At 42.3% G+C, this 27593-nt stretch overlaps 1 protein-coding gene across 1 annotated transcript in view; it reads right to left on the reverse strand.

Moving 5' to 3' along the window:
• The window catches only part of LOC142201186 (macrophage mannose receptor 1-like), a 59276-nt gene extending 34666 nt beyond the window's left edge, over positions 1-24610 (reverse strand). Inside the window, exons 1-13 of the mRNA XM_075272014.1 lie at positions 24553-24610; positions 21414-21806; positions 21122-21295; positions 17894-18055; positions 16559-16672; positions 13776-13919; positions 12330-12512; positions 11711-11868; positions 11519-11632; positions 9035-9150; positions 8323-8471; positions 4685-4878; positions 1289-1416 (exon numbers count right to left, since the gene is read on the reverse strand). Of these exons, the coding sequence (XP_075128115.1) occupies positions 1289-1416; positions 4685-4878; positions 8323-8471; positions 9035-9150; positions 11519-11632; positions 11711-11868; positions 12330-12512; positions 13776-13919; positions 16559-16672; positions 17894-18055; positions 21122-21295; positions 21414-21806; positions 24553-24610 (2087 nt within the window). The remainder of the gene's footprint in view (positions 1-1288; positions 1417-4684; positions 4879-8322; positions 8472-9034; positions 9151-11518; positions 11633-11710; positions 11869-12329; positions 12513-13775; positions 13920-16558; positions 16673-17893; positions 18056-21121; positions 21296-21413; positions 21807-24552) is intronic.
• Between the last annotated feature and the right edge of the window lie 2983 nt (positions 24611-27593).

Genomic DNA, 27593 nt, shown 5'->3' on the forward strand with positions numbered 1-27593 from the left:
GTAGGAGACGAATAGCCTTTAAGGCTATTCCGACGTGGTCATTAGAAAAAAAAACATGTTTTAATGGTAGAATCCCTTTAAGGAAAGAGGTGATTACAAAGCCCCATACTCCATGCAGTAAGAGGCAGGAATACCTCTCAATACAGAAGCAAAGGGAAGAATAAAGAAGGGTAGGATTTCAAAGAAAGGAGACAAAATGTATTAATAAAGTATATTAAAGAATGTGTTAATGATATAAATAATGCCAGAAAATTAAAAGTTGTCTGAAAGTTTAGTTACACTTTAAAGATTCTCCACAGACGTGATGATGAGATGCTGTAGTAATACTGTATACACACTGACAGACATGGGGAGGTGATCCTATAGTAGTATTGTATATACACTGATATACATGGTAAGGTGATGCTATAGTAGTACTGTATACACAATGACAGTCACGGTGAGGTGATGCTATAGTGATACTGTATATACACTGACAGACATGGTGAGGTGATGCTATAGTGATACTGTATATACACTGACAGACATGGTGAGGTGATGCTATAGTAATGCTGTATTATACTGTACACTGATAGACATGACGAGGTGATGCTATAGTAATACTGTATACTTGACAGACATGGTGAGATGATATAGGAATACTGTATATACAATGACAGACATGGTGAGATAAAGCTATAGTAATACTGTATATATACTGACAGACATGGAGAGAAAGCTATAGTAATACTGTATATATACTGACAGACATGGAGAGAAAGCTATAGTAATACTGTATATATACTGACAGACATGGTGAGATGATGCTATAGTAATACTGTATATATACTGACAGACATGGTAAGATGATGCTATAGTAATACTGTATATACAATGACAGACATGGTGAGATAAAGCTATAGTAATACTGTATATATACTGACAGACATGGTGAGATGATAGTATAGTAATACTGTATATACACTGTCAGACATGATGAGATGATGCTATAGTAATACTGTATATACAGTACACTGACAGACATGGAGAGATAAAGCTAAAGTAATACTGTATATACACTGACAGACATGGTGAGATGATGCTATAGTAATACTGTATATACAATGACAGACATGATGAAATGTTGTATATAAACCATAAAAATGGGAAAAAAATCTAAAGATTTGTTTCATCCTTTGCTCGAACATAGTGAACCTCTGTTTCAGTTCAGACCAAAATTGTTCGGATAGAGCTGGATGTAAAATTATAATCTGGGGTCTCTTCAGACCTTACTCTTCAGACTACTTACCCCTTCATTCTGTTCACTGCGTCTGCTTCATTCTTACTGGTGAGACTGGCTAAGTCACCTCCTATAGCTCTGCAAAAATCTTTTGATTCAAACCAAGTCTTTTTACCAAACTTTTCCATAGAGTAAAACTGTTGGAAAACCAAATAAAGTTTGTAAATTTTTTTGACCGATTCAATTGGCTCATATGGATTTGTTGTAAAATCTACCAAATTAAGCTTGCTTGGTCCCTTGCTGGTTCCTGCATCCTGATTTATATGTTAATACATATGATGGCTGCAGCTTGTCATGTGTAGACAGGACTAGTTTCCATTAGTGTATGTATCTGATTTTGAGATGAATTCCATTGAAAACTACAGGGGGCATCAAAGCAGGCCAATTCATCTTGGTCTCATTAGTTGTGGCATTGTGCCATGGGGAGGGCTCCAAAATGAAGAAGAACCTTTTCATTTTCTGCCATGTGAACAACCCGTTAAAGAGGACCTTGTTTTTCCCACATCAAAAAATGACATGCTGCAGATTAATAATAATGTTTCTGCAGGTCAATTTCTTTGCATTTTGCAAGTTTTTTGCAGTGTTGCATGGAAAGTCTTTGGAGTTTCCATTATTTGCAAACATTCCTTTTGGGTAAAAGCTGTTCCCTCTACACAGCTTTGTATCTTCTGCTCCTTTCTGGGCAGTGTGAAATACACTATTTTCATTGGCACTATCTTCTAGAGATGAGCAAATCGAAGCTGCAGAAGTGGAATTCGATCCAAATTTCAGGAAATCTTCAATTCACCAAGAATCTGGATTTCCTTACACTTCGATGCACTGAATCGCATTTTTTAATATAATGGCTGCTGCACATGTTAGGACAAGGGCTAGAGAACTCTGGGAACGTGGGATCATCCACAATGCCAAGCGTTCAGCTAATCAGCAGCCAGTCGGCCCCGTGATGTCACATCCCTATAAAAACCAGCAGCCTTTTTAGGTACAGTCATTTCACATCGCTCTTACTGCAGGGAAAGACTGCAGCAGGAGCTAGGGATGGTGTAAGAAAACGGATGTTCAGGGATAAAGGATCACAAGTGCAGGGAACGTATAGGGAAAAAAATTAAAGAAAAATTTGGTGTGGCGTCATAAACAGCAAGAATCTTAATATACATTGCAGCGCTCACTGCCGTTATACTGCTGCTCATTACTCATAACTGTGTGTTCAAGGTGGAACACAACAAGCCTTTTACAGTGCAGTACAGCAAAAAAAAAAAAAAAAAAAAAAAAAAAACAACACTGAATTCTCATCCACTAATATCTGAAGTTATCTGTTCTAACACCTTTTTCCAGGTGTTTGTTAGTGGGGAAAGACATAAGGGGCATATTATCCATTCTGTTCGGAGTTTTCGGAGTACTCGCCTGTCCACCCAAAATTTGGAGAGACTGACCTATGTGAAGATAAATCAGGTGTGGATCAGCCAGGATTTCCACCCACCAATGCCTAATGCAGCAGATCAAATGATGCTGCAACCTCTACACTCTGCCACTGGTTGACTTTATGGCCTCCTTACGCTGCTGCCACCTGCTCACGCTGCCACTGGATCGCTGTATGGACTCTTTATGCTGCTGCGGCCTCCACATTTTATCACCTTGCCGCTCTTTGGCTCCTCATGCTGCTGCTACCTCAGCACTATGTCTCTATGTCACTATGACGCTCTCTCGACTCTGTCAAGGGGGCTCTACTTATATAAGCATTTACTACAACAGGTTCTGTAGACATTTGTGTGGAATCAGCAGACGAGTGTAAAAGGAGTGCGCTCTTTCACACAATAGTAGAATCTTAAAGAGATTCTACCACTAAAACACATTTTTTTCTAGTTAACACGTCGGAATAGCCTTTAGAAAGGCTATTCGTCTCCTACCTTTAGAAGTGCTCTCCGCCGCGCCGTTCGTTCAAAATACCGGTTTGTACTGGTATGCTAATGAGTTCTCTCACAGCGATGGGGGGCGTCCCCATAGCAGGAGCAGCGATGGGGGCGTCCCCATTGCAGCTCGAAAACCGACCACAGTGCCGCCTCTATGGTCTTCTGTATCCTCCCCTTGCTTCTTCAGCGTCCTGTCGGAGGCCTGCGCAGTACGCTCTGTTCGGCGAAGATTGCCGAACGTATTGCGCATGCGCGAAATTGCGGTCCCAGCCATAGTGCGGGCACTGCAATTTCGCGCATGTGCAGTATGTTCGGCAATCTTCGCCGAACAGAGCGTACTGCGCAGGCCTCCGACAGGACGCTGAAGAAGCAAGGGGAGGATACAGAAGACCATAGAGGCGGCGCTGCGGTCGGTTTTCGAGCTGCAATGGGGACGCCCCCATCGCTGCTCCTGCTATGGGGACGCCCCCCATCGCTGTGAGAGAACTCATTAGCATACCAGTACAAACCGGTATTTTGAACGAACGGCGCAGCGGAGAGCCCATCCAAAGGTAGGAGACGAATAGCCTTTCTAAAGGCTATTCCGACGTGTTAACTAGAAAAAAAATGTGTTTTAGTGGTAGAATCCCTTTAATCCTCTGCACAGTTGTTTATACCTGGCACTAGCATCGACGTATAAAGCTCAGTTCACACTTCAGTTATTTGGTCAGTTTTGGCCCCGTAAGTGAGGTGCACAGCAGTTCTAAAAACGAAACCTGTCATGTGCGTGTCATACTGACTCACTGTATTGTTTGACTACCACAGCAGAATCCCTATGCATGTTATTTCAAGGCACAGTGTTCTACACCACTATAAAGCCTCACAGCACCCAGGAAATAGCTGTTGTTTTAATGCTGTTTGCCGAGAATTAATTCAAATAGAATCAAATCTTTTTGGGAAATCCAGAGGAGCGGCCAAATCAAATTTTTCAAAACTTTGCTCATATTTACTAATTACCACTAGAAGAAACAAGCTGATTCACACACTTATGAGTCCCTTTGAGCTACCTGGGTACTGCAAGGAACATGTGATTTGGAGCTCCAAATATGTCTGCCATTATTGCCCATTGGGGATTATGGGATCTACTTGACCTGCATTGACTTCCATAGTTAAAGGGGTTGACCAGAAATTACAGTTCTGGTCCAGTAGGCCGAAGATGAGACATAAAAACCCACAAAACATAATCACCTGTCCCTGGCACTTAGATGTGGACTTTATTATGCAATAATCCTCATTGCACGTGAGCGCTAAGGCCAATGAGTGGCCTCTGTAGTCACAGGAAAGGACCCGGGACGTCACTCACATATGCCCAAAAGACTTTTTTTGATGTACAAGGTGGGTAATAAAGTTTATGAGCACATTGTCATGTATGATCAGAAGTCAAATTTTAAAGTATCTCCAACTAAAACTACAACATAGGGTTTTATATTGTAATTGTCACATGGAGAGATTTCTTTACCTTGAAACACGAATGGTCTGATGGAGTCCAACCACTTGGACATGGTATTTCTGGTGTTGTTGTTGGGACGGGCGGCGTTGTCACTCCATGAGCCCACTTCTTGCACACATACTTAGCTTTCTCTTCACAGTTTATAACATCCCATAATCCAGCTTTGTTTCCAGTTGCCATAGCAACACAGCCCTGTGTTCTGCCTTTAAAATGTAATTAAAGGGATTGTCCAGAGGAATAATTTAGTATTTAATACTGAGCAGCATAGCATAAGAAAATAAATAATAGTGATTCCTACCTCACCAATGCCCTGGTGCTCCAGTTCCAATGATGTCTGATCCCCGCTGGTCTCTACTTCCTGGTCCAGTCTTTACAAACAGGAAATGTCCTCTCAGCCAATCAGTGGTCACAGCAGTGAGGAGCATTTCCTGTGTCTCCAGATGGGACCAGGAAGTAGAGACCAGCCGGGAAAATGTGATCCTGTATGCTAAAAATGTAACTAATTCACATAGAAGGTTCCAAGATAAACTAATATCTATTATACGTTTGAATATACCTAAAGTATATGTCCAGATAGTTATTACACAGTCCTATGAAAAAGTTTGGGCACCCCTATTAATCTTAACCATTTTTAGTTCTAAATATTTTGGTGTTTGCAGCAGCCATTTCAGTTTGATACATCTAATAACTGATGGACACAGTAATATTTCAGGATTGAAATGAGGTTTATTGTACTAACAGAAAATGTGCAATATGCATTAAACCAAAATTTGACCGGTGCAAAAGTATGGGCACCTCAACAGAAAAGTGACATTAATATTTAGTAGCAAAAACAAAAAGGGACACCGAGCAAACCGTGGTGTGGTAACTTCTAGATAAATAGATGCTCAAATGAAAAAAAGGCTCACCTTGGAGGGTTGTGGATGGAAGCCACAACACTATTGCACATGCATACGCAAAATTGCTTCTCCTAGGTCGAGGCAGCAAAGTTCCTGACACCTCGCAGGTGTAATGTTGTGGGGTAAAAGGACCAATGACTCAGATTAGTTCTGAATCCGGAAATGAGGAACTGCGCTCTCTTATTTGGTAGTTATAAACACACGGTTTTATTGACTTCAGACAAACTTTCACACAACGCGTTTCGAGCGTTACACTACGCCCTTCCTCAGGTGTATTAGTCTCCGTAACCGCTGGGCTCGGTTACGGAGACTAATACACCTGAGGAAAGGCGTAGTGTAACACCCGAAACGCGTTGTGTGAAAGTTTGTCTGAAGTCAATAAAACCGTGTGTTTATAACTACCAAATAAGAGAGCGCAGTTCCTCATTTCCGGATTCAGAACGAATCTGAGTCATTGGTCCTTTTACCCCACATTAATATTTAGTAGCTCCTCCATTTGCCTCTAGTCGCTTCCTGTAGCTTGTAAATCAGTTCCTGGATCCTGGATGAAGGGATTTTGGACCATTCCTCTTTACAAAACAATTCAAGTTCAGTTAAGTTTGATGGTGGCCGAGCATGGACAGCCCGCTTCCAATCATCCCACAGATGTTCAATGATATTCAGGTCTGGGGACTGGGATGGCCATTCCAGAACATTGTAATTGTTCCTCTGCATGAATGCCTGAGGATTTGGAGCGGTGTTTTGGATCATTGTCTTGCTGAAATATCTATCCCCGGCGTAACTTCAACTTCGTCACTGATTCTTGAACATTATTCTCAAGAATCTGCTGATACTGAGTGGAATCCTTGCGACCCTCAACTTTAACAAGATTCCTGGTGCCAGCATTGGCCACACAGCCCCAAAGAATGATGGAACCTCCACCTAATCTTACAGTGGGTAGCATGTGTTTTTCTTGGAATGCTGTTTTTTTTGGACGCCATGCATAACGCCTTTTTGTATGACCAAACAACTCAATCTTTGTTTCATCAGTCCACATGACCTTCTTCCAAAATGAAGCTGGCTTGTCCAAATGTGCTTTTTCATACCTCAGGCAACTCTATTTGTGGCGTACGTGCAGAAACGGCTTCTTTCTCATCACTCTCCCATACAGCTTCTCCTTGTGCAAAGTGCGCTGTATTGTTGACCGATGCACAGTGACACCATCTGCAGCAAGATGATGCTGCAGCTCTTTGGAGGTGGTCTGTGGATTGTCCTTGACTGTTCTCACCATTCTTCTTCTCTGCCTTTCTGATATTTTTCTTGGCCTGCCACTTCTGGCCTTAACAAGAACTGTCCCTGTGGTCTTCCATTTCCTTACTATGTTCCTCATAGTGGAAACTGACAGGTTAAATCTCTAAAACAATTTTTTGTATCCTTCCCCTGAACAACTATGTTGAACAATCTTTGTTTTCAGATCATTTGAGAGCGGGCTGTCCATGCTCGGCGACCATCAAACTGAACTGAACTTGAATTGTTTTGTAAAGAGGAATGGTCCAAAATCCCTTCATCCAGGATCCAGGAACTGATTAAAAGCTACAGGAAGCGACTAGAGGCAAAAGGAGGATCTACTAAATATTAATGTCACTTTTCTGTTGAGGTGCCCAGACTTTTGCACCGGTCACATTTTGGTTTAATGCATATTGCACATTTTCTGTTAGTATAATAAACCTCATTTCAATCCTGAAATATTACTGTGTCCATCAGTTGTTAGATATATCAGACTGAAATGGCTGCTGCAAACACCAAAATATTTAGAACTAAAAAATGATTAAGATTAATAGGGGGGCACAAACTTTTTCATAGGACTGTACTTCAGTCTACAAAAATAAGATAATACCAGTGGCCTAACTGGCATAGATTGGGCCCCCCAGCAAACTTTTTGCTTGGGGCCACCCCCATGGCATAGCCCCTTTCCTGGCTCACACACAGTGCCCTGTGGCAGCTGCTACTTCTGCTACCCCGGTACTTACACCATTGGATACTACATTGTGGTTAGTGAAATAAGAGCCATCTTGACAATGGTTGTGATCTGTCTCTATTAAGGGAAGAACTTTAATAACCAGCTCAACCACCAATTTACCGGGACCTTTTATATTGACTCAAATATCCCATCTTAGGGTGATCATACACACTAGACTTGTCTGAAATGGATAATTTTGGCCATTTCACCTGGTGATTGTTTAAGAAACTACCTTGACTGGTGATGGTAGACTTTTGTAAACCAAAAATATTAAGGAAATTTTTGGCCGTGGGTCAGCCAAAATAAAGGTGTTTGGATGATTAGTAGCCAATTTGCACAAACAAATATTTTTCTTACTGTCCCTCTGATTGGGTAGTTTAGTTGTCCGTGAACAATCCCACCATCAATCTATTGGTTCCATGCTGGACAGTTTATATCTAATGTGTATGACTTGCTAGTTGAAGTCTCAGCAATCTACTTAGATGGGCGTCTATCTCTACACAGACATTTGTTCTATTTGACTTTCATTTCACTGAAATCTACTTTTGTAATCTAATTACATCCAAAAATTAATTCTGACCCATGAAACCAAGATCCAGATGTACTGGAAACCCATGATTGAGGATTCAACATAAAAAGTATTTTGGTTAACGGTCCTTTGGTTGTCAGAACAGCTATAGAAGTGTCATGCTACATGTGTGTGAAAACTGACCATCATAATGGAGATAAAGTCTGGAGAATGGACTTACCTGGCATGTCTTCATTCCAGTTAGTGTACAATACTTGCTGCCCATTGGCCCACGTAAAAGTGTTCCTGTCCCTGGTATCTGAGAGCCCTGTCCAGAAATATTTCTCTGGTCTAAACCCGATCAAACTTGTTAGAAAGGCCTGTTCAAACCTACAAGAAGTCATCATTACATGTCACATTTACATTTATCACAAAGGACTTATTTATTACAGGATGAGTTACATTGCCACCATTTTGTGGCACATATAATTAACTCACTAGCCTTTATTGCATTTATTTTTTTGGGAGTGACAAGTTTGCGAAAAAAAATTTCTAGAACCAAATGAAGTGAAATTAAAAAAAAAAAAAAATCTAAATCCCAGGAAAATTTGGTGTACGTGCCCTTTGGAGGAGGAGACCTGGAAGTGATGATATGGGCCCCATAGATATAGCCCTGGTCTCTTCATCATCCAGTCTGTCTGGGGTTACATGAAGAGCCTATAAATGTCTTAGGGGACTTGAAGCAATGAATATTTATATTTTCCAAATTTCACGTAGCATTACAAAGCAGTATTACAATGACAAGCAATCTAAATTCATGACCTAATACTGCACCTCCTTATTTACATTCCCCAACCAAGGAATAAATTTCTTATAGCAATATAACTCCCATAACAAGCCCCTGTTAACCACATGGCCATAACTCGCCTGTACTATGTATAAGTAATAATCACCTGTCTTCTACAGTCAGCAGGAAGGCTCCATTATTATTACATGTGCTGCTCGCTTCTGTAAATGTACCAGGAGATTCCCCTATTACATAGCAGTAGTAGCCGTGTCTCTTCCAGCCCTGGTTACAGAGAGATCAATAAGAAATCCATTTAATGCAATTGGATGACATCATTACTTATTTCTATTGACTCCCCCATAAACTTAAATGGCCAATAAATATTCAAGAAACTTAGTACAGGCAATTATAAGAAACTTTGTAGTATATATTATCATAGAAAAATACTTCTTTGTGCTCTTCATTAGACATTTTCCCTCCTTCTCCTCTTCCTCTGCTAAATGAAGTTTCACTCTAAAAATCCCTGCTATATCAGTCATATGAAAGACTGCACTCACATGATCCAGATTACATATGTCTATAGAAGTCTATGGAGCGGGAAGGAGGAGAAGTGAACAGGGAGTACAGGAGATAAGAGTAAAAAAGGAACAGTTTAGTTTGATGCTGAGGCTAAATAGGAGCTTTCTATCGCAACCAAAGCACTTTACACATATCAGTACAGTAAGTACTTCTCTATATATGTCCAGCATCATTTTTGGAATGTTGGTTATGGAACAGATTCTCTTCTACTAACTGTGTGCAGTATATGGCAGCCAGTTTTCACCCACCAGCTCAAGGACAAGTGCAAGTTTAAGCATATTTACAGTGGGGGGAAAAGTATTTAGTCAGCCACCAAGAGGCTCCTCTGTCCTCCCTTCCTCACCTGTAGTAAAGTCTCCTGTTTATAAAAGACCCCTGTCCACAACCTCAAACAGTCAGACTCCAAACTCCACTATGGTAAAGACCAAAGAGCTGGCGAAAGACACCAGAAACAAAAGTGTAGCCCTGCACCAGGCTGGAAAGAACAAATCTGCAATAGGCAAGCACCTTGGTGTGAAGAAATCAACTGTGGGAGCAATAATTAGAAAATGGAAGACATACAAGACCACTGATAATCTCCCTTGATCTGCGGCTCCACGCAAAATCTCACCCCGGGGGGCTCAAAATAATTACAAGAAGATGGAGCAAAAATGCCAGACCTAGTGGGACCTAGTGATTGACCTGCAGAGAGCTGGGACCAATGTAACAAAGCCTACCATCAGTAACACACTACGCCGCCAGGGACTCAGATCCTGCAGTGCCAGACGTGTCCCACTGCTTAAGCCAGTACATGTCCGGGCCCGTCTGAAGTTTGCTAGAGAGCATTTGGATGATCCAGAAGAGTATTGGGAGAATGTCCTATGGTCTGATGAAACCAAACTGGAACTGTTTGGTAGAAACACAACTTTTCGTGTTTGGAGGAAAAAGAATACTGAGTTGCATCCGTCAAACACCATATCTACTGTAAAGCATGGGGGTGGAAACATCATGCTTTGGGGCTGTTTCTCTGCAAAGGGAACGGGACAACTGATCCAGGTACATGAAAGAATGAATGGGGCCATGTATCGTGAGATTTTGAGTGCAAACCTCCTTCCATCAGCAAGGGCATTGAAGATGAAACGTGGCTGGGTCTTTCAACATGACAATGATCCAAAGCACACCGCCAGGGCAATGAAGGAGTGGCTTTGTAAGAAGCATTTCAAGGTCCTGGAGTGGCCTAGCCAGTCTCCAGATCTCAACCCTATAGAAAACCTTTGGAGGGAGTTGAAAGTCCGTGTTGCCAAGCGACAGCCCCAAAACATCACTGCTCTAGAGGAGATCTGCATGGAGGAATGGGCCGACATACCAACAACAGTGTGTGCCAACCTTGTGAAGACTTACAGAAAACGTTTGACCTCTGTCATTGCCAATGAAGGCTATATAACAAAGTATTGAGATGAAATTTTGTTATTGACCAAATACTTATTTTCCATCATAATTTGCAAATAAATTCTTTCCAAATCAGGCAATGTGATTTTCTGGATTTCTTTCTCATTTTGTCTCTCATAGTTGAGGTCTAGCTATGTTGTCAATTACAGGCCGACCTCATCTTTTTAAGTGGAAGAACTTGCACTATTGGTGACTGACTAAATACTTTTTTTTCCCTAGTGTATTTTAATTTTTGCACATTCTGAGATTAGGAGTCCAGTGCAGTCCTACTAAGCAAGCCACAGCTACGTCTTTCAATGTCTTTCTATGTGTATCAATCACTAAGTACTACCCAATGGGCTCCTAAACCCAGAGTGCTGCCTGCATGTTCAGTAAGACCCTTTCAGTATCTATGATTTTTTTTTTTAACCCCTTCGAGACTGCTGAAACCCAGTATTAATAGTTAGTCCTGGTTAATGTTTTTGCTGGAAGAAGTTCCATCAGGTCATATATATATAAAACTAATGAGGGTTGTCTATATAATAAATGAATGGTGCCAAGTCTACCAAGGACAGACATGATCTCTTATGATCCCCCTATACTCTAATAGGCCATATGGATGGGGCAGTCCTGATATTATAACCCCACATATAATGATCTTTACCTTATCACATCCAGGGTTGACATTGATATCTTGCTCTGGACCATTTCGCAATGACTTTCTTTTGCAAATATATGGAAACTTTTTCTCACATATCTGGTCTGACCATTGTCCGTCCTGTGTAAGAATGTATTACAAGGTGAGAACGTTACCATCATCTTCATCTTCATGGTCTCCAGGTGCACAATGTCCTACCTTAGTGGATAAGGCCACACAATCCTCTTGTCTAGCACTGAGGTGAGATGGTTCTCCTCTCTGCCATGTTGTATATGTCACCGGGGATCCATCACTCCACTCAAAATATAGCTGTGTCTTCAAGTCATTCAGTCCAAGCCAAACATACTCTGCATCACCTAGAAGAAATATCATATATGTGTAATAGTTATTTGTGTTCATGTGACCTCCACCAGATGGCCATACTAGTATACAAGGCTGCACTTATAGGGAGTCTGTCACTAGGAGCCAACACATCAACCCAGCCCTGCAGATAGATAGGATAGGGTCACGTTTGATACAGGTAACCCTAACGTATCTGCGGGGCTGGGTTGATATGTCGGGTTCTGTTGACAGACTCCGTTTAAGGCAAAGCCATGGGTTAGGCCTGTATGATGTGTTTGTTTGAGATAGGGTATGCCATAAACATTTGAGATTGACCATCTAATGTGTATGATGGAAGATAACCCACCAGTATAAGTGTACGGCTTCACCTTATTCCCCTATCCCTATGGAAAACACATTTAGGGCCAAGATGAATATGTATGGAGGGTCGGGAGGAATAGCTGTCGGCCAAACATTGCCACCTTTAGATACTCACCAAATGTAAGCTGTGAGGCGATAGCACTCGCTTCTTCAATATTATGCAAACTTGCAAGATCTCCCTCTTCCCTTCTGCAGGATAACATGGCCTCCTCCCAAGTCCTAGCGTCCCTATCCAAGTAATAGCAGTGTCCATTATAAGGAATCCATGATGAAGGACAAAAGATGGGGTCACTGGTGCCTGTAATGGGAGAGAAGAACTTCATGACCATCATATGTAAGTGACATGTTTATTGGAATTCTAGGGTTATTCTGGTCATTACGATTAATCATAAAATTTACCCCATTCAATAAGACTAAAAGACAAATCCTAAATCAGGCTGAGGCCCCATGTTGTAGAAATGCAGCTTTTTTTGTTGCAGATTTTGCTGTGGTTTTTTGAGCCAAAGCCATGAATGGATAAAAAAGAAATGGAAAATATATAAGAAGCATTTATAATTTTCCCATCTCCTCTATCCACTTCTGACTTTGACTAAAAAAAATGTAGTAATATCTGCAACAAAAATAATCTACATTTCCCCAACATAAAGCATAAGTCTAACAGTGTATTGTACAGTACAGTGCAAAAATTTTAGGCATGTGACCTTATTATTATTGCACAATTAACTCCTTTGGGCTTTACAGTATTATATGAATTCCATGGTGCTATTGGTAATATACATTATAATATCAATTTCATGATGCCCTGAACATTATTACATAGTGCTCTCTGCATAATTATATTAATTCCATGTTCTACACATTATTATATGAATTTGATAGTGCTCTACAGTATTGTATTAATTCCATAGTGTTGAACAGTTGTATATTATTTCCATGGTGCTCTGCACATTATATTATTTCCATGGTGCTGTACATTATTATATTAATCCCATGTTGCTGTATAGTATTATATTAATATAAAGGGGTTGTCACATCTCATGGATCCTATCTATACTGGTAGCTTATGTAAATTGGAGATTTTTCCTAAATATATTGCTTCAGAAATGCTGCTTTGTTTGCCTGCTATATGAACTTATTCCTCCTATTGTTTACACATTGTTGCTATAACCATGGATATGTATGACAAGTGACATCACTCACTCACTGCTCTTGCAGGACAATCAGTTCAGCTAATTGCAGTTTGTCTGTTACCTCTCTATGTAAACACACAGATAACACTGAGTCCATTCTCTACAAGCATCTGCATATTATCTGATCTGCATAAGTATGTTATCCTTCTCAGGCCCATTCAGCAAGCTGGGGGGGGGGGGAATTAATTCCATGGTGCTATAGTGTACAGTAATATATTAATTCCCTGTGCTGTATGTTATTATTTTAATTCCATGCTGCTCTGTAGATTATTATATTAATTCTATGTGATGTACATTGTTATATCTGTGTTTTGTTCTCCAAGATGACGTCCATTATTTGCTTCTTTATCACACATATCTCTGTTTCCTACCTGGAGAGGGGACATCTCGGGACTTCTTGTCGCCTTTCTCACAGATATAGCCCAGTTTTTGCTCGCACTCTTTGCTTTCCCACTTTGTGTTTTCTCCAGGATTTACCGCTACACAGTTTACACCGGGGGCATCTGATGGATTTCCTAAAGAAAGAAAAAAAATATTAGATAAAAATGTCTAAAGGCTAAGGTCACATCTGCGCCGGGCTTTCCATTGTTCTGGTCCATTGGAGAACCAGAACAATGGACACACAGACCATTAAAATAGCGGGTGCATTCAGCGCCGCAACAGATCCCATTGACTATAATGGTGTCCTTCATGTGTCCGTTGCTTTTGAACTGAAATAGAGAGTGAAAAAGTTGTTTGTGCAGGAATTCTTTTCATCCACCAATTTCAGGCCGACACTGCAACAGAGACCCCACAGAAATTCTGATGCAGATGTGAACTTGGCCTAAGCTGTTTTGCAGTTACTATTATAATATTACTAATAGTAATACATTTTATTTATATAGCGCCAACATATTCGGCAGAGCTGTACAATTTGTAGGGTTCAAATACAGATCGAAAGATACATTACAAAGAAAGTCACTTCACACACTGGGACTGAGGGCCCTGCTCGCAAGAGCTTACAATCTATGAGGTAGAGGGGGTGACACAAGAGGTAGCAGGGGCAGTATTGCTTATACAGAGGTCAGACAATTTAGTAATAGAGGTGACTGTCATTACACAAACATAAAACTGTATGAGCCGTCACTAGTCGTGTCCTTTAACATGTGGATGGAGCTTGGACATAGAAAGTTATCCTGAGATGGCCTCATATCATGTGGGGTAATGTGGGAGCGGGGACAGAGGAGGGTTTGTTTTAGGGATTCCAATTATGGTACGGAAGGGTTTGCGTTAGAAATTGTGATAGGCCTGTCTGAAAAGATGTGTCTTTAGTTTGCGTTTGAAACTGTAGAAATTGGGAGTTAATCTGATTGTCCGGGGTAGAGCATTCCAGAGAAGTGGTGCAGCTCGGGAGAAGTCTTGTATACGAGCGGGGGAGGTTCTGATTATAGAGGATGCTAGTCTTAGGTCATTATGGTTATTTATTTTCTTCATACACAGCATGTTATAAATTGAGAATATTAGTCCAACATGTTTAAGATAAGATAGTGTGCACATTTTTTTTTTATTACATGGTCAGCAGGTGACTGTTTTTATAAAATTTTATTTTTTTTTTAGATGATATTTTTTAGTTATACTTTATCTTCCGCACTCAAGTTAATTTTACTTTTCATTATAGTCTTCTAATTTTTACCTACCATATTTTTCAGACTATAAGACGCTCCTAGGTTTTAGAGAAGGAAAATACTGAACAAAAATTTTGAAGCAATGTGTTGTTGTTTTTTTAATATACAGAAGTTGTAGTTTTGTAAAAGCTGCAAAGCCCCTTGACAGGTGTCCCTGCAGTTGTACAGGGATACATAGGGCATCTTTTTTGTGGGGCTGGATGTATTTTTTAGTTATAGCATTTTGGGGAATGTCGATCGCTTAGATCACTTTGTATTCAAATCAGAGGCGAAACAGCAAAAAAAAAACAAAAAAACCTGCAGTTCGTCACTATGACGTTCACCCTATGGGAAAAATACTTTTATAAGTAGACAGAGCATTTTCGAGCACAGGAATGTATATGTGTTTCACAGTAGTATTCTACCTTTTATTACTTATTTTTTCATATTTTTTGTATTTACAATTTTATTAGCCCCACCTAGGGGACTTGAACCTGCAATCATTTGATTTCAAGTCACATAGATTGTGATACAAGTGTATTGCAGTCTATGGGATATTCTGTACATTACTACTGAGGCTGGTTATAGACCAGCCACAATAGTAATATCACTATGACAGGCCTGGGAGCCTTCATTAGGCTCCCAGCTGCCACAGAAGTAGGTCGGCTCCTGCGATCTCGCTGCGCAGGAGCCAGCCTACAACTAAAAAGGTAGCCGCAAGACAGGGGGGCAATTTTATTGCATTTGGGGGCTTATAGGTACTAATGTTGCGATCAGAGTGGACTATGATTGAGAGCACCAGTACCGGTTATCTGCAGAGCAGCGCGTCCGCCATCATCTTTAAAGACCTAGCATCCGCCTTAATAGCACAGTGGATGCCAGAATGGGTTCGTACCGCCGACACACTCTCCTCCAAGCTGAGGGCCCGCTGCAGAATGCCGGTGGCGGCAGGAGTGGTGTGATGCTGCGCCCAGGCTCCTCCGCCCCATCATGCCAAAACACCACACATTCGTACTATAAGACGCACCCCCCCATTTTTCTCCCTACATTTGGGGAGGAAAAGTGTGTCTTGTAGTTTGAAAAATACAGTATTCATAATTTTAATATTATATTTTTAACTAAGCACTATCTGTAACCATTCCTAAGAATAGGTCATTAGTGCTGTTTCACATCTGGCACCCCAACCGATCAGCAGCTGATACACAGAGAATGGAGCAGAGAGTACACAGGTCTGTTCTCTAGTAGTGACTGAACTGCAGCTTAGCTCCCATTCCAGTGAATGGAAATTGACCTGCAGTACCTGGTCTGACCACTACACAGAGAACAGCACTGTCTGCTTCCTGCTCCATTCTCTGTGTATCAGCTGCTGAGAACAGGTAATAGATGGAGTGCCAGGTGTCGGGCCCCCACCAGTCTGATATTGATGACCTATGGTAAGGATAGGTCATCAATATTTTTAACCCATTAATCCCCTTTAAGTGCAGGCTATAGACCTCAGCCTCAAAATTTACCTGGAAGCCAGTTGAGATATCTAAAAGGGTCTCCACTGTCCCAACTCCAGCCACCATTGAAGTCCAGACTATTCAGCCCAATCCATATGGCTGTGGTGAGGGTGTTTGTTAATCCTATAAAATATAGATAAATAACATAATGGATTACATACAGTTTAGCCCTAGAAGACAAATTATCAGGAGAGTCACAAATGTGGTGTGAACAGAAGAAGAAACAACGGCTCATGGAAAGCGCTTGTTAGGGAATAGCAGATGATAATTCCCCAGAAGCTGCTGGTGAACCCTGGAGGGAGGGGCACAAGCGACAGTGAGCCCTAAACTGAAGCCCCCCGCTTTCCCTTCCTATTGCCAGACCCTATCCTAGGTGATAGGCGACAACCACGAGGACAAACCCTCCCTGAATACGTGAAACACAAAACGCAGACAAGACGCACAACAACAAAGGGAGGTCAGGTAGCCAGGGTTCGGTAACAAGAGAGCGATGCAGTGCCAAATCGGAGTCAAGAGAATAGTCAGTAGGAAAGCCAGAGGTCAAGGATCAGCATACAAGTAAATAAACGCAAGAGATACCAGAAAGCTAGAGGCAATAACCGGCCCCAGTGTGACTGTGAGCCAAGACTAAATAGGGAAGGAAGAACCCGCCCAGAACCTGACAGGAAGAAAAGCTGTCAATCACAGGCAAGACAGATTAACCACTTAATGAACAGAGGTAACCTTGGCAGAAGACGGGTGTGGTGCAAATCCAATTAAGGACTAGAGCCGTGTTCACACAGTGCAACTAAAAAGCTTAAGCAAATTGTCAAACTGCACACGCCTCCGGCGCCGCAGCATGCGAGCAGAGGGTGGCGCAGAGGCCCGAACAGGCAGAGATGTTACAGCGCTATTCTATCAAAGGGATTCATTACAACAATATATATATATATATATATATATATATATATATATATTTAATTATATAGGAGCCATAAGTGGGCTCTGGTGAGTGGGTATAAGGGTGGTCTGTCACATATGAGAACAGCAGTATTATACATGGCACATGGTAGGTGATGGTCCTGTATAGAATTCACATTAGGTCCAAGAGCCTTAGAAGGAGTCCATGTGTGTAATCGCACAGACTGTAATAAGACGAGGGGACATTTTATCCCAATGGAAAATCAGACAATTGTTGGATGAAAATGAAAAATGTCTCCGGTGTATGGGAATAATGGAAGCTTCTATAGAGAACGGGATTAGATAATCTGTGACTCCACATTCATCATACATATCATACTATTGTCCTAATTCCTGTAGATCTCTGCCGTGTCCCTTCTGTTTCTTCTCTACCTCGGCTCTTACCTGCAATGAATGATTGTTCGTGTAGTTCGGTTATACTCAGCAGTTCTGCGTCTTGTTGCTGGCAGCTTCTTCTGGCTTGGTACCAAGTGAGGGCTGAATCAGAGTTAATCTGATAGTTGTCGCCAGTAACAGGATCTATTGTCCACAAGTCCTTAGATGTAGCTGAGAAGAGAAATGTGTAATGTATTAAAGAGACGATAATGCGAAAATGGAGAATTATAGAAATCTGGTTATTTTTTTCATTACACTTAATTTTCTAGCATCCATAGTAAGATCACCATCATAGGCTGACACTTCCTGATTTCTGCAGCTCAGCTGTCAGTTTTAGGGTAAGTTAAGGTGGCGAACTAGGCTAAGGAGCATATCCGCCTCCGATTCCTCGTCATTCCCTCCTCTTGACTTACAACTTTTGGCTTTCCACCAGCCTCCCACCAATCAGTGCCAGAATCAGGGTAGAATCTGTGGCTGAATTTGGGGTGGAATCTGCCTTAGGCTAAGGCCCCACCGACCGTAAACGCAGTGATAAAGCACTGCGGGAAGAACCACTGCGTGATCGAATTGGCTCTGCAAATCACAGCGTTTCTGCACTGCGTTTTTTTCTGCAAAGAGGGCATGGGATTCACATGAATCCCATCCCCTTTGCTTGCACTGTAAAATGCCGCAATTTTTCCCGCAGCGATTCCACCGTGGGCAAATTGCGGTGTTTACGTCCCATGGGGTCCCGGCCTTAAAGCCAGTGACAGATTCTGCCATGTGAATGAGTCCTTACTGTGCAGGCTGGGAGATATTATAACTGTTCTGCAGGGCCGCCATCAGGAATTTTGGGGCCCCATACAGCCTAAGTGTCTGCCCCCCCCATTTTAAAGCTACTTTATTTTGTGACATACCAATTCTGTATTACATTTCCCTTTATTAAGCAGCATTACAAGTCTTAATCAGATTCTATTTGCAGGTATAATCTGCTACGTGTGACAGCGCCTATAGAGAGCCAACACCATCTATAAGAGCCCTCTTAATAAATCCTCAGGGCTTTTTCACATTGCGTTTTTGGCCTCCCTTGCTCTGTGCGCCACGTCAAATTTAGCCCCGCCCACTTTTATGTTGACTCCGCCCGTTCTCATTAATTTTTCATGTGCCCGCACACAGTATAATCCTCCTACAGTCACCCGCAAATTATATTTCCCCCCTCTATCTCTCCCCCAGCTTCATATACACCCTTCATCTGCCCCCAGTTTCATGTCCCCCCCTCCATCTCTGCCCCCAGATTCATGTCCCCCATCTCTACCCCCAGATTCATGTCCCTCCATCTCTGCCCCCAGATTCATGTCCTCTCCATCTCTTCCCCCAGATTCATGTCCCCTCCATCTCTGCCCCCAGATTCATGTCCCCTCCATCTCTGCCCCCAGATTCATGTCCCCTCCATCTCTGCCCCCAGATTCATGTCCCCTCCATCTCTGCCCCCAGATTCATGTCCCCCCATCTCTGCCCCAGATTCATGTCCCCTCCATCTCTGCCCCCAGATTCATGTCCCCTCCATCTCTGCCCCCAGATTCATGTCCCCTCCATCTCTGCCCCCAGATTCATGTCTCCACATCTCTGCCCCCAGATTCATGTCCCCTCCATCTCTGCCCCCAGATTCATGTCTCCACATCTCTGCCCCCAGATTCATGTCTCCACATCTCTGCCCCCAGATTCATGTCTTCACATCTCTGCCCCCAGATTCATGTCTCCACATCTCTGCCCCCAGATTCATGTCCCCACATCTCTGCCCCCAAATTCATGTCCCCACATCTCTGCCCCCAGTGTCATGCCGTCCTCTCCTTCATCTGCCCCCAGTTTCACGTTCCACCTCAGTGTACACATTAAACTTACGTTCTCCACGTTCCCTCGCTGCTCTTTGTGTGCCTCTCTCTCTCACTCGCGCAGTTGTAGACGCGATGTGACGTCATCACATTGCATCTACACAGCCAGTAGGCGGCGTGCAGCGGCGAAGCAAGGAGCTGAACTGTGACAGCTCCTTGCTGTAGCCACGTATGTGTTCAACTCAGATCTGCGTCCTCTGGATGCAGATCTGAGTTGAAATTGGACATACAATGACTTCTGCGGGTGCCAGTGGGCCGGCACACGATGGCGGGCCAAAACCGCCCCCCCCCCCCATTTTTCAATTTGACGCCAGTAGCAGTAAAACTGGCCTATCGGCGGCCCTGCTGTTCTGTATTGCTGGAGACCTAGATAAGGCAGAATAGTAACTGTGTAGCTCCCAAATCACTTTCTGGGACAAGGGACTGAACTTCATTACTTCTTGGAGACTGTAATAATCTTAGATATTTTACTTTAAATAAATTCTGATTAATTTAATGTCTGCCTCCAATAAAAAAAACAAAAAAAAAAAACAACACCTTTTCATAAATGAATAGTACAGGTGAATATATGTCGTCCGCCACAGGCGGCAAAAAGGCTAGGTTCACCCCTGTGAAGAGATCTCAGGAGCTGAACTCTCTCATCCTAAAGAACATCATCGGAGGACGGCAATCAGTTGCCCTGACAGCCGGAAGCCTATTAAAGGCTCCCAGGCTTGTCAATGCATTAGATCTATTACATGCTGTCAGACACAGCGTGTAATATATGTGTAGGTATTGCTATTCACTGCATTACAGTAGTATTGCAGTGTATAATGATGTAAGTGATGATGTATGAGTGATCAGACCCCCTAGGTTTCAAGGTCCTTAGGGGGTCTGATCATAGAAATAAAAGAAGAAAAAAAGTTTTTTAAAGTATAAAAAAAAAATTAAAAAAAAACCCCACAAAAGTTCAAAACGCTGTGTCATCACTGGGCAGTAAGGAAACCCCCTCACAGTATGGGGCTACGGACAGACTGTCAAGAAGGGCGTTCCCAGCTAGACTGTCAGGAACGCCCTTCTGACAGTGAAGAGCTACGGAAACGGCACCCGGGGGCACATAACGGGAAAGCCGACAGTGCACTGAATTCAGCGCACTATCGGCTTTCTAGCGGTATATAAAACTGCATGGGCCCGAGGACATGAAAGGTCCTCTTTAAGTATAGGTCATCTCAACAATATCACAATCCCCAAATACCCTTTATAGACTACATGTAATTCCCAGTCTTCTCGGGAAGCAAATATTTCACATATAAAGCTAAGGGACAATATAGGGAAGGAGACATCTGTAATAGGCAACTCCATCAACGTAAATGACTATTACACTTACATTTAGATGGACAAAATCCATACAGCTGGTCTGTGTCATAATCTGAGGTTGTAGAGCACCAGGGTCTTCCATCAGATTGTCCATCACTTGTACAGTCTACATAAACCTTGTTATTGAACTTGAAAGGGAACTTGCAGGGCCGACCATTACTATTCCCCCTCAGAGTGTATATTTCTGTGGAAAAGCAAATTATATCATTGTCCTTATGGTAGAATCAACATCTAGTTTAATTGATTGACAATACAAGGGCAGACTAGATTGGCCACATGGTCTTTGTCCATCTTCTTCTTACCTTCATAAGAATTACTACATAAATCCTCCTTTGTAGAATAGATTCTCCATTGGCTCCCGTCTCCTGTGCTATTGGAGATGATGATTTTCTTTCTATCTCTGCGGGTCATGTATAGATCACCATTGGTGACTCCAAACAAAGTCTCATTTTTACATTGCCATTTCTGGAGGTGACTGTTGGCGTCACATGTATGCAGCCCCACTGCTGACCCTTCTGTTATAGACGCTACAGACAGGCAGTGTGATGTCCCTACATTTATAAGCTGCTCCTCAGAAATCCATTGAAATTTCTGCAGAATAGACTTCTCATTACATTCAGCCATGACGAGGGCAGAATCCTCTGCTTGTAGACATCGCTTGTCAGGGACATTGTAGATTAATAATGTTTTGGCGCCTGAAAAATAAGATACATTTTATTAAAGGGGTTTTCCAGCCCCTTATTCAGTTTTTCATGCTGCTGAGATCTGAGTACTGGACCCCACACAGATCAGCTGTTCTAGCAGTCTTTGCGCTGGAAGCTGCTAGTGGATGGGGAGGGCATACAGCATTCCTCCTGTTCAAGTAACAGGTGCGGCGGTGCAATTCCCCCAAACCATCGTTATGATGTGGGCGGGGCTTCTGTGCCACACCCATTACTTGAATAAGAGAAGTGCTGCACCTGCTCACGGTTCACTAACAGGTTCCAGTACACAGAGACTGCTAGCTACAATACACTTATTGGAGCTGTTTCCTGTGACGAGTCCTGCACCTGTATGTCCATCACATGATCAGTAAACTATGAAGGTTCCTACTGAATGGAAGCAAGCAGAGATTTCTAAACCCTGAGGAACTTATACAGAAAGGATGATAGAAAACTGTGTAATATTACATTATGAAAAGACTAACTTTTATTTGTTAAAACTAAAATATTCCTTTAAGGACCCGTGCACACGGAGTTAATGCGCACATTTTAGCATAATACACGTGTATAGAATACACGTGTAAAAATAACACTCCCATAGACTTTAATGAAATTTTTTACATGTGTAAAAAACATGTCAAAAAATGCACCACGTGTAAAAAATTTCATTAAAGTCAATGGGAGTTTTATTTTTACATGTGCATTCTATACACGTGTATTATGCTAAAATGCGCGCACGTTAACTACGTGTGCACGGGCCCTAAAGGTGCTGGAAACTGTTGCAGTGTTCGGGGAGTACACGCAGGCTGCTGCTATTCAAGTAATAGGAGCGGGGCTGCAACCTGTCAGCAGAATAGTAGTGGTATCAGGACTGCAGCAATGCTCCTATTTCGTACATGCGCTCCCTGTCTACTGCAGCCTTTATGGACAATTTTTTTTATTTTTATGTAGATTGTGAGCCCCATATAGGAATTACAATATACTTTTTTTTCCCTATCAGTATGTCTTTGTAGAATGGGAGGAAATCCACGCAAACATGAGGAGAACATACAAACTCCTTGCAGATGTTGTTCCTGATGGGATTTGAACCCAGGACTCCAGCGCTGCAATGCTAACCACTGAGCCACCGTCTTGCCCCTATTTGAGGATATACATTTCAGTTTTTTATGACTCCTAAAAAACATCCTATTGAAAGACACATGAAAAACATAATAAATTTTGGTTCCTTCCTATGTGCCCTCAATCTTTAGGCTGAGGCCCTATGTTGCGGAAATGCAGCTTTTTTGTTGAGTTTTCAGATTTTTTTGCTTTTTTTGAGTCAAAGTCAGGCGTGGATTGAGCAAAAGACAGAAATATAAAGGTCCATTCACACTGAGGAAAATGGTGAGGAATTTGGTGTGGAATTTCAGCGCTGGAATTCCACACCAAATTTCTCACCATTTTCCTTCGTGTGAACGAACCCTCAGGGGGCGGAGTAAACGCGCGAGTATTTTGGCAAAATACACATGTAAAAATAAGACTCCCATTGACTTACACGTGTAAAAAACACGTCAAATTACACGTGTAAAATGTCATTGAAGTCAATGGGGGTTTTATTACACGTGTATTTTGCCAACACAAATAAAATTGTGTTTCCACAACATGGAGCTTCAGGCTGGGGACCCATGTGATGTAAATGTTGCAGTTTGGCTGCAGCAGAAACTCTGTGCCTAAAAACATGTCGTTTTAGGCCAGGGCCCCCTGGGACGTAAACGCCGCGATTTGCCCGCAGTGGAGAAGCTGCAGGAAAAATCGTGGCATTTTACAGTGCAAGCAAAGGGGATGGGATTCATGCGAATCCCATGCCCACTTTGTGAAAAAAAAAGCAGTGCGGACATGCTGCGATATGCAAAGCCGTTGCGGCTTTGCAAATTGCAGCAAGTCAATTATATCTACGGAAACGCCAGTGGCTTTCCCATAGATGTAATTGTAACAGAAAGTCCGCAGAGGAAAACTCCGCGAACTTTCTGTTGAAAGCGCTGCGGGAAGAACCGCAGTGTGATCACGCCTGTGGGACCTTAGCCTTACAGTCTCTGCAAAGTGGATGGGATTCTAGCGAAAAATATTCACAGCGGCTATGCTGTGATTTCCAAAATCATTGCGGTTTTGGAAAACGTAGCATGTCAATTATACCTATGGGAACTTGGTTGGTTTCCCCATAGGTATAATGGAAGCAGAAAGCCCGCAGAGGAAACTTCTAGGGACTTTCTGTTAAATACACTGTGGGAAAAAAAACAAAATGCATTTCTGCCGCGATTTTTCCCAAAGCACTTCTACATGGGGCTTACACTGCATTTTGTCAGGTGCAAAAGTACCTTCCTATAATTGTGTCTTGCACCAGGTGGAAAAGGTAATGTGTAGTTTTTGATAAAGAAAAATAAAAACCCTTTCCTGAATTAGATTGTCTCAGGATAGACATTGGTGGTATTATGGTATCTCCAGGAAATGCCCCAATGTCCCCAATTATAGGAGGGTACCAATATCCCTACAATAGGGGTTTTATTACTGTGAAATATTCAAATATTAAAGTAAAATAGCACATGGCAACTGGTCACCTACCTATCAGGTGGTATACCTTAGTGACCTACACGCCCAATCAACTCCTAAATCATCATATGGATCATATAGATAGACCTATATTCCTAAATATATCCAAATATATAACCACCACCCTATGACATGTAAGTATATTACAACTTACCCAGCAGACCAGGCGGCCACATAAGGTATAGAAGTGTGAGTAATATGGAGGCAGTCATTGTATATATCGCATTATTCTGTCCAGGAACGTCGTGTGGATATCTCTACACCAAGCAAGTCCTATCACAGTGGAAAGATTGTGACATCCAGAAATGTTATCTGTATATAATAAAGGACTATATGGTCACATGGGACCTAACAGGACCTCCCAGTCCTAAGAGCCACATATTCTGCAGTAACTCCCCTTCACTAGTTCATGATTTCTGATTTTTTTGGAATTCACTTACAATTTGATGTCTCAGTCACTTTTCAAAGTTACGATAAAAAATGTCAAAATTGGCTGACTTCACATATTCTTCTATACAGTGGAATTTAGGAGTCTAAATTAGACAGAAATTCAGTTTGACCTGAAGACCCAACTAGCTATGGATATCCCTGAGCTCAAATGCATCTGGTCATCTCTTCTGGGCAAACATGGAGTGACCCCCACTATCGGATGTTTATGACGAGTCCCTTTGGATTCTAATCTGACTATTGTCAATTATATCTATGGAAATGCCGGCGGTTATCCCGTAGATATAATGGGAAGAGAAAGTCTGCAGAGGAAACTCTGTGAACGTTCTCTTCAAAGCGCTGCGGAAAGAACCGCAATGCGATCACACAGCGGTTCTTTCGGCAGCGTTTTAGCGCTGGGATTACGACCCGTGGGGCCTTAGCCTTAATGTCTTGGTGGTCAGGATATAATGATACGTCCTTGCAGAGTGAGCAGCTGTACAAGATCATGGAGGAGTGGGGAGCCAACTGGTAGTGACAGCTGAATTCTCCAAAGAGAGGGCAGGGATTGTTTATTACATAAGCGCTGTGTATACAGCTCTGGACGCCACCATCTTGTGACTACCCCGTGGCAAGATAGTCATATGATTGACAGGTGCTGGTGAACAGCATGAGGTGCTGGGTCCTAGAGGGCCCATGCCAACACTGCAGTGTATACCAGGAGACTGTATTCCTCCTGTAACTGGGATTAATATACCGTATATACTCGAGTATAAGCCGAATTTTTCAGCACAGTTTTTGTGCTGAAAAAGCCCCCCTCGGCTTATACTCGAGTCAAGCAAGGGGGAGGGGGGGGTCTATGACCAGCCGCAAAAGTAATGTATAGAATCTCCCATAAAATAGTGAAAAAAAAAAAGCTTTAAAAAAAATCTAATAAAAAAATAAAGTAAATGCAAGTTGTAAATCCCTCCTTTCCCTAGAATACATATAAATGTAGGAAATGGCTGTGACACACAAACACATTAGGTCTCCCTGTGTCTGACAGTGCCCGGTCTACTGAATATAGGGGATCTGCAGTGCTCCTATTCCATCGGGAAGGGGTTAATAGGAGCACTGCAGATCCCCTATATTCAGCCAGGCTGAGTTCCATGTGAGGGAAGAAAAATCCCAGTCCTCAAGCTCAGGGAAGGGGCAGACAGACAACCAAAACACCCCCTCCCCTGCAGGGGTGAACCTACCCCTTTCGCCGCCCAAGGCGAACTACAGAAAGCCTCCCCCCCCCCCCCGGAGGAGGGAGCGGAGCTAAGGGGCGTGGCTGCGTGAAGGGGGCATGGCGGAGCGAAGGGGCGGGGCTTAGCGCCATTCGCAGGCAGAGAGCAGGCATGGGGAAAACCTGCTCTCTGCCTGAGCTTGAGAGGAAGCTGATGGAGCAGCGCTGCTCCAGTGGCCTCCCCAAACCACCGCTCGGTGCTAAGCTGGCTTAGGTAATCAAAAATGCCGCCCTCCCTGGAGTCCTGACATAGAGCCGCCTGAAGCACTCGCTTCAGGTCGCCTCATGGGAGGTGCGGCGCTGCTCCCCTGTCCCTGCATCTACTGCACCCAAAAACTCCGACCATTTTAATTTTTGACATTTTCCAGTAGCTGCTGCATTTCCCCCCCTCGGCTTATACTCGAGTCAATAAGTTTTCCCAGTTTTTTGTGGTAAAATTAGGGGCCTCGGCTTATATTCGGGTTGGCTTATACTCGAGTATATACAGTATCAGTTATAGGGAAAACCAACAAAAAAAAAAAATAATAATGTTCAACTATTCCATTACTGGGGCACAATATGTAAAAAAAAAAATAAAAAAAAAATAGTTAAGACAAAGAATATAAAACTGAATTGAGAAAAGAAATGTAAAAAACAGACATGGTTTCCTTCCATTATATCTTTCCCCAGATATATAAACAAAAAATGGGTGAAAAATAAAAATGGCAAAATAAAACCCCAAGGTTAAGAATTATTTGAATGATTTCAATGACTAAATATTATAGCCTTCTAAACCTCATATACCCCCCCCCCCCCACACACACACACACACACACACACACACACACACAAAAAAAACCCACAATGTGTCGGGTCATGAGCAGGGCAAATGCCGTAATCATGAAATTTAAAAATACACCAGTTCTCTTTTCTATAAAATGAATGTTGTGTGAACAAACGTTTCCTTAGTCCTTCTGCAGATCTTCTGGGGAACTTGTGCACGACTGCTGATAACAGCTCTGCTCCTGTCAGCACACGGGTCAAGAAAGGATACATGTCTATGGTCTGTGACTGAACAACAACATCCATGCTGCCTCCATACACCCAATATCTTTCAGTGAGCCCAATACGCAAAACACACAGCTGTAGGACCTGTTCTGAGTTTTGCTCCAGGCTCATGTGTTTGTGATAATGACTTGTAGTAGAATTAAAAAAAGCAGAACTTGAGGATATCCAGTAATATGTTGTCAGAGTTCCAGTGGGTGCAGCTGCAGCTATATATATAAGAAAAGTATTATGAAACCTTCCATTCATTTCATATGATAGAATCTGATGATGAAATTGGTCTATTCTACATGGGACACAAAAACGTTCCATCTATAGAAAAAGCTGAATCTATCATTTTTCTTAGGGTTCGACAAAAAAACATCACTACAAAATATTTATTTAAAAAATATGATTTTATATAAAGTTATTTTTGAGCTATACACTCCCTTTAAAATGATAGGACTACCAGGACA

The sequence above is a fragment of the Leptodactylus fuscus genome, chromosome 4 (assembly GCF_031893055.1).
Source record: "Leptodactylus fuscus isolate aLepFus1 chromosome 4, aLepFus1.hap2, whole genome shotgun sequence".
Lineage (NCBI taxonomy): Eukaryota > Metazoa > Chordata > Amphibia > Anura > Leptodactylidae > Leptodactylus > Leptodactylus fuscus.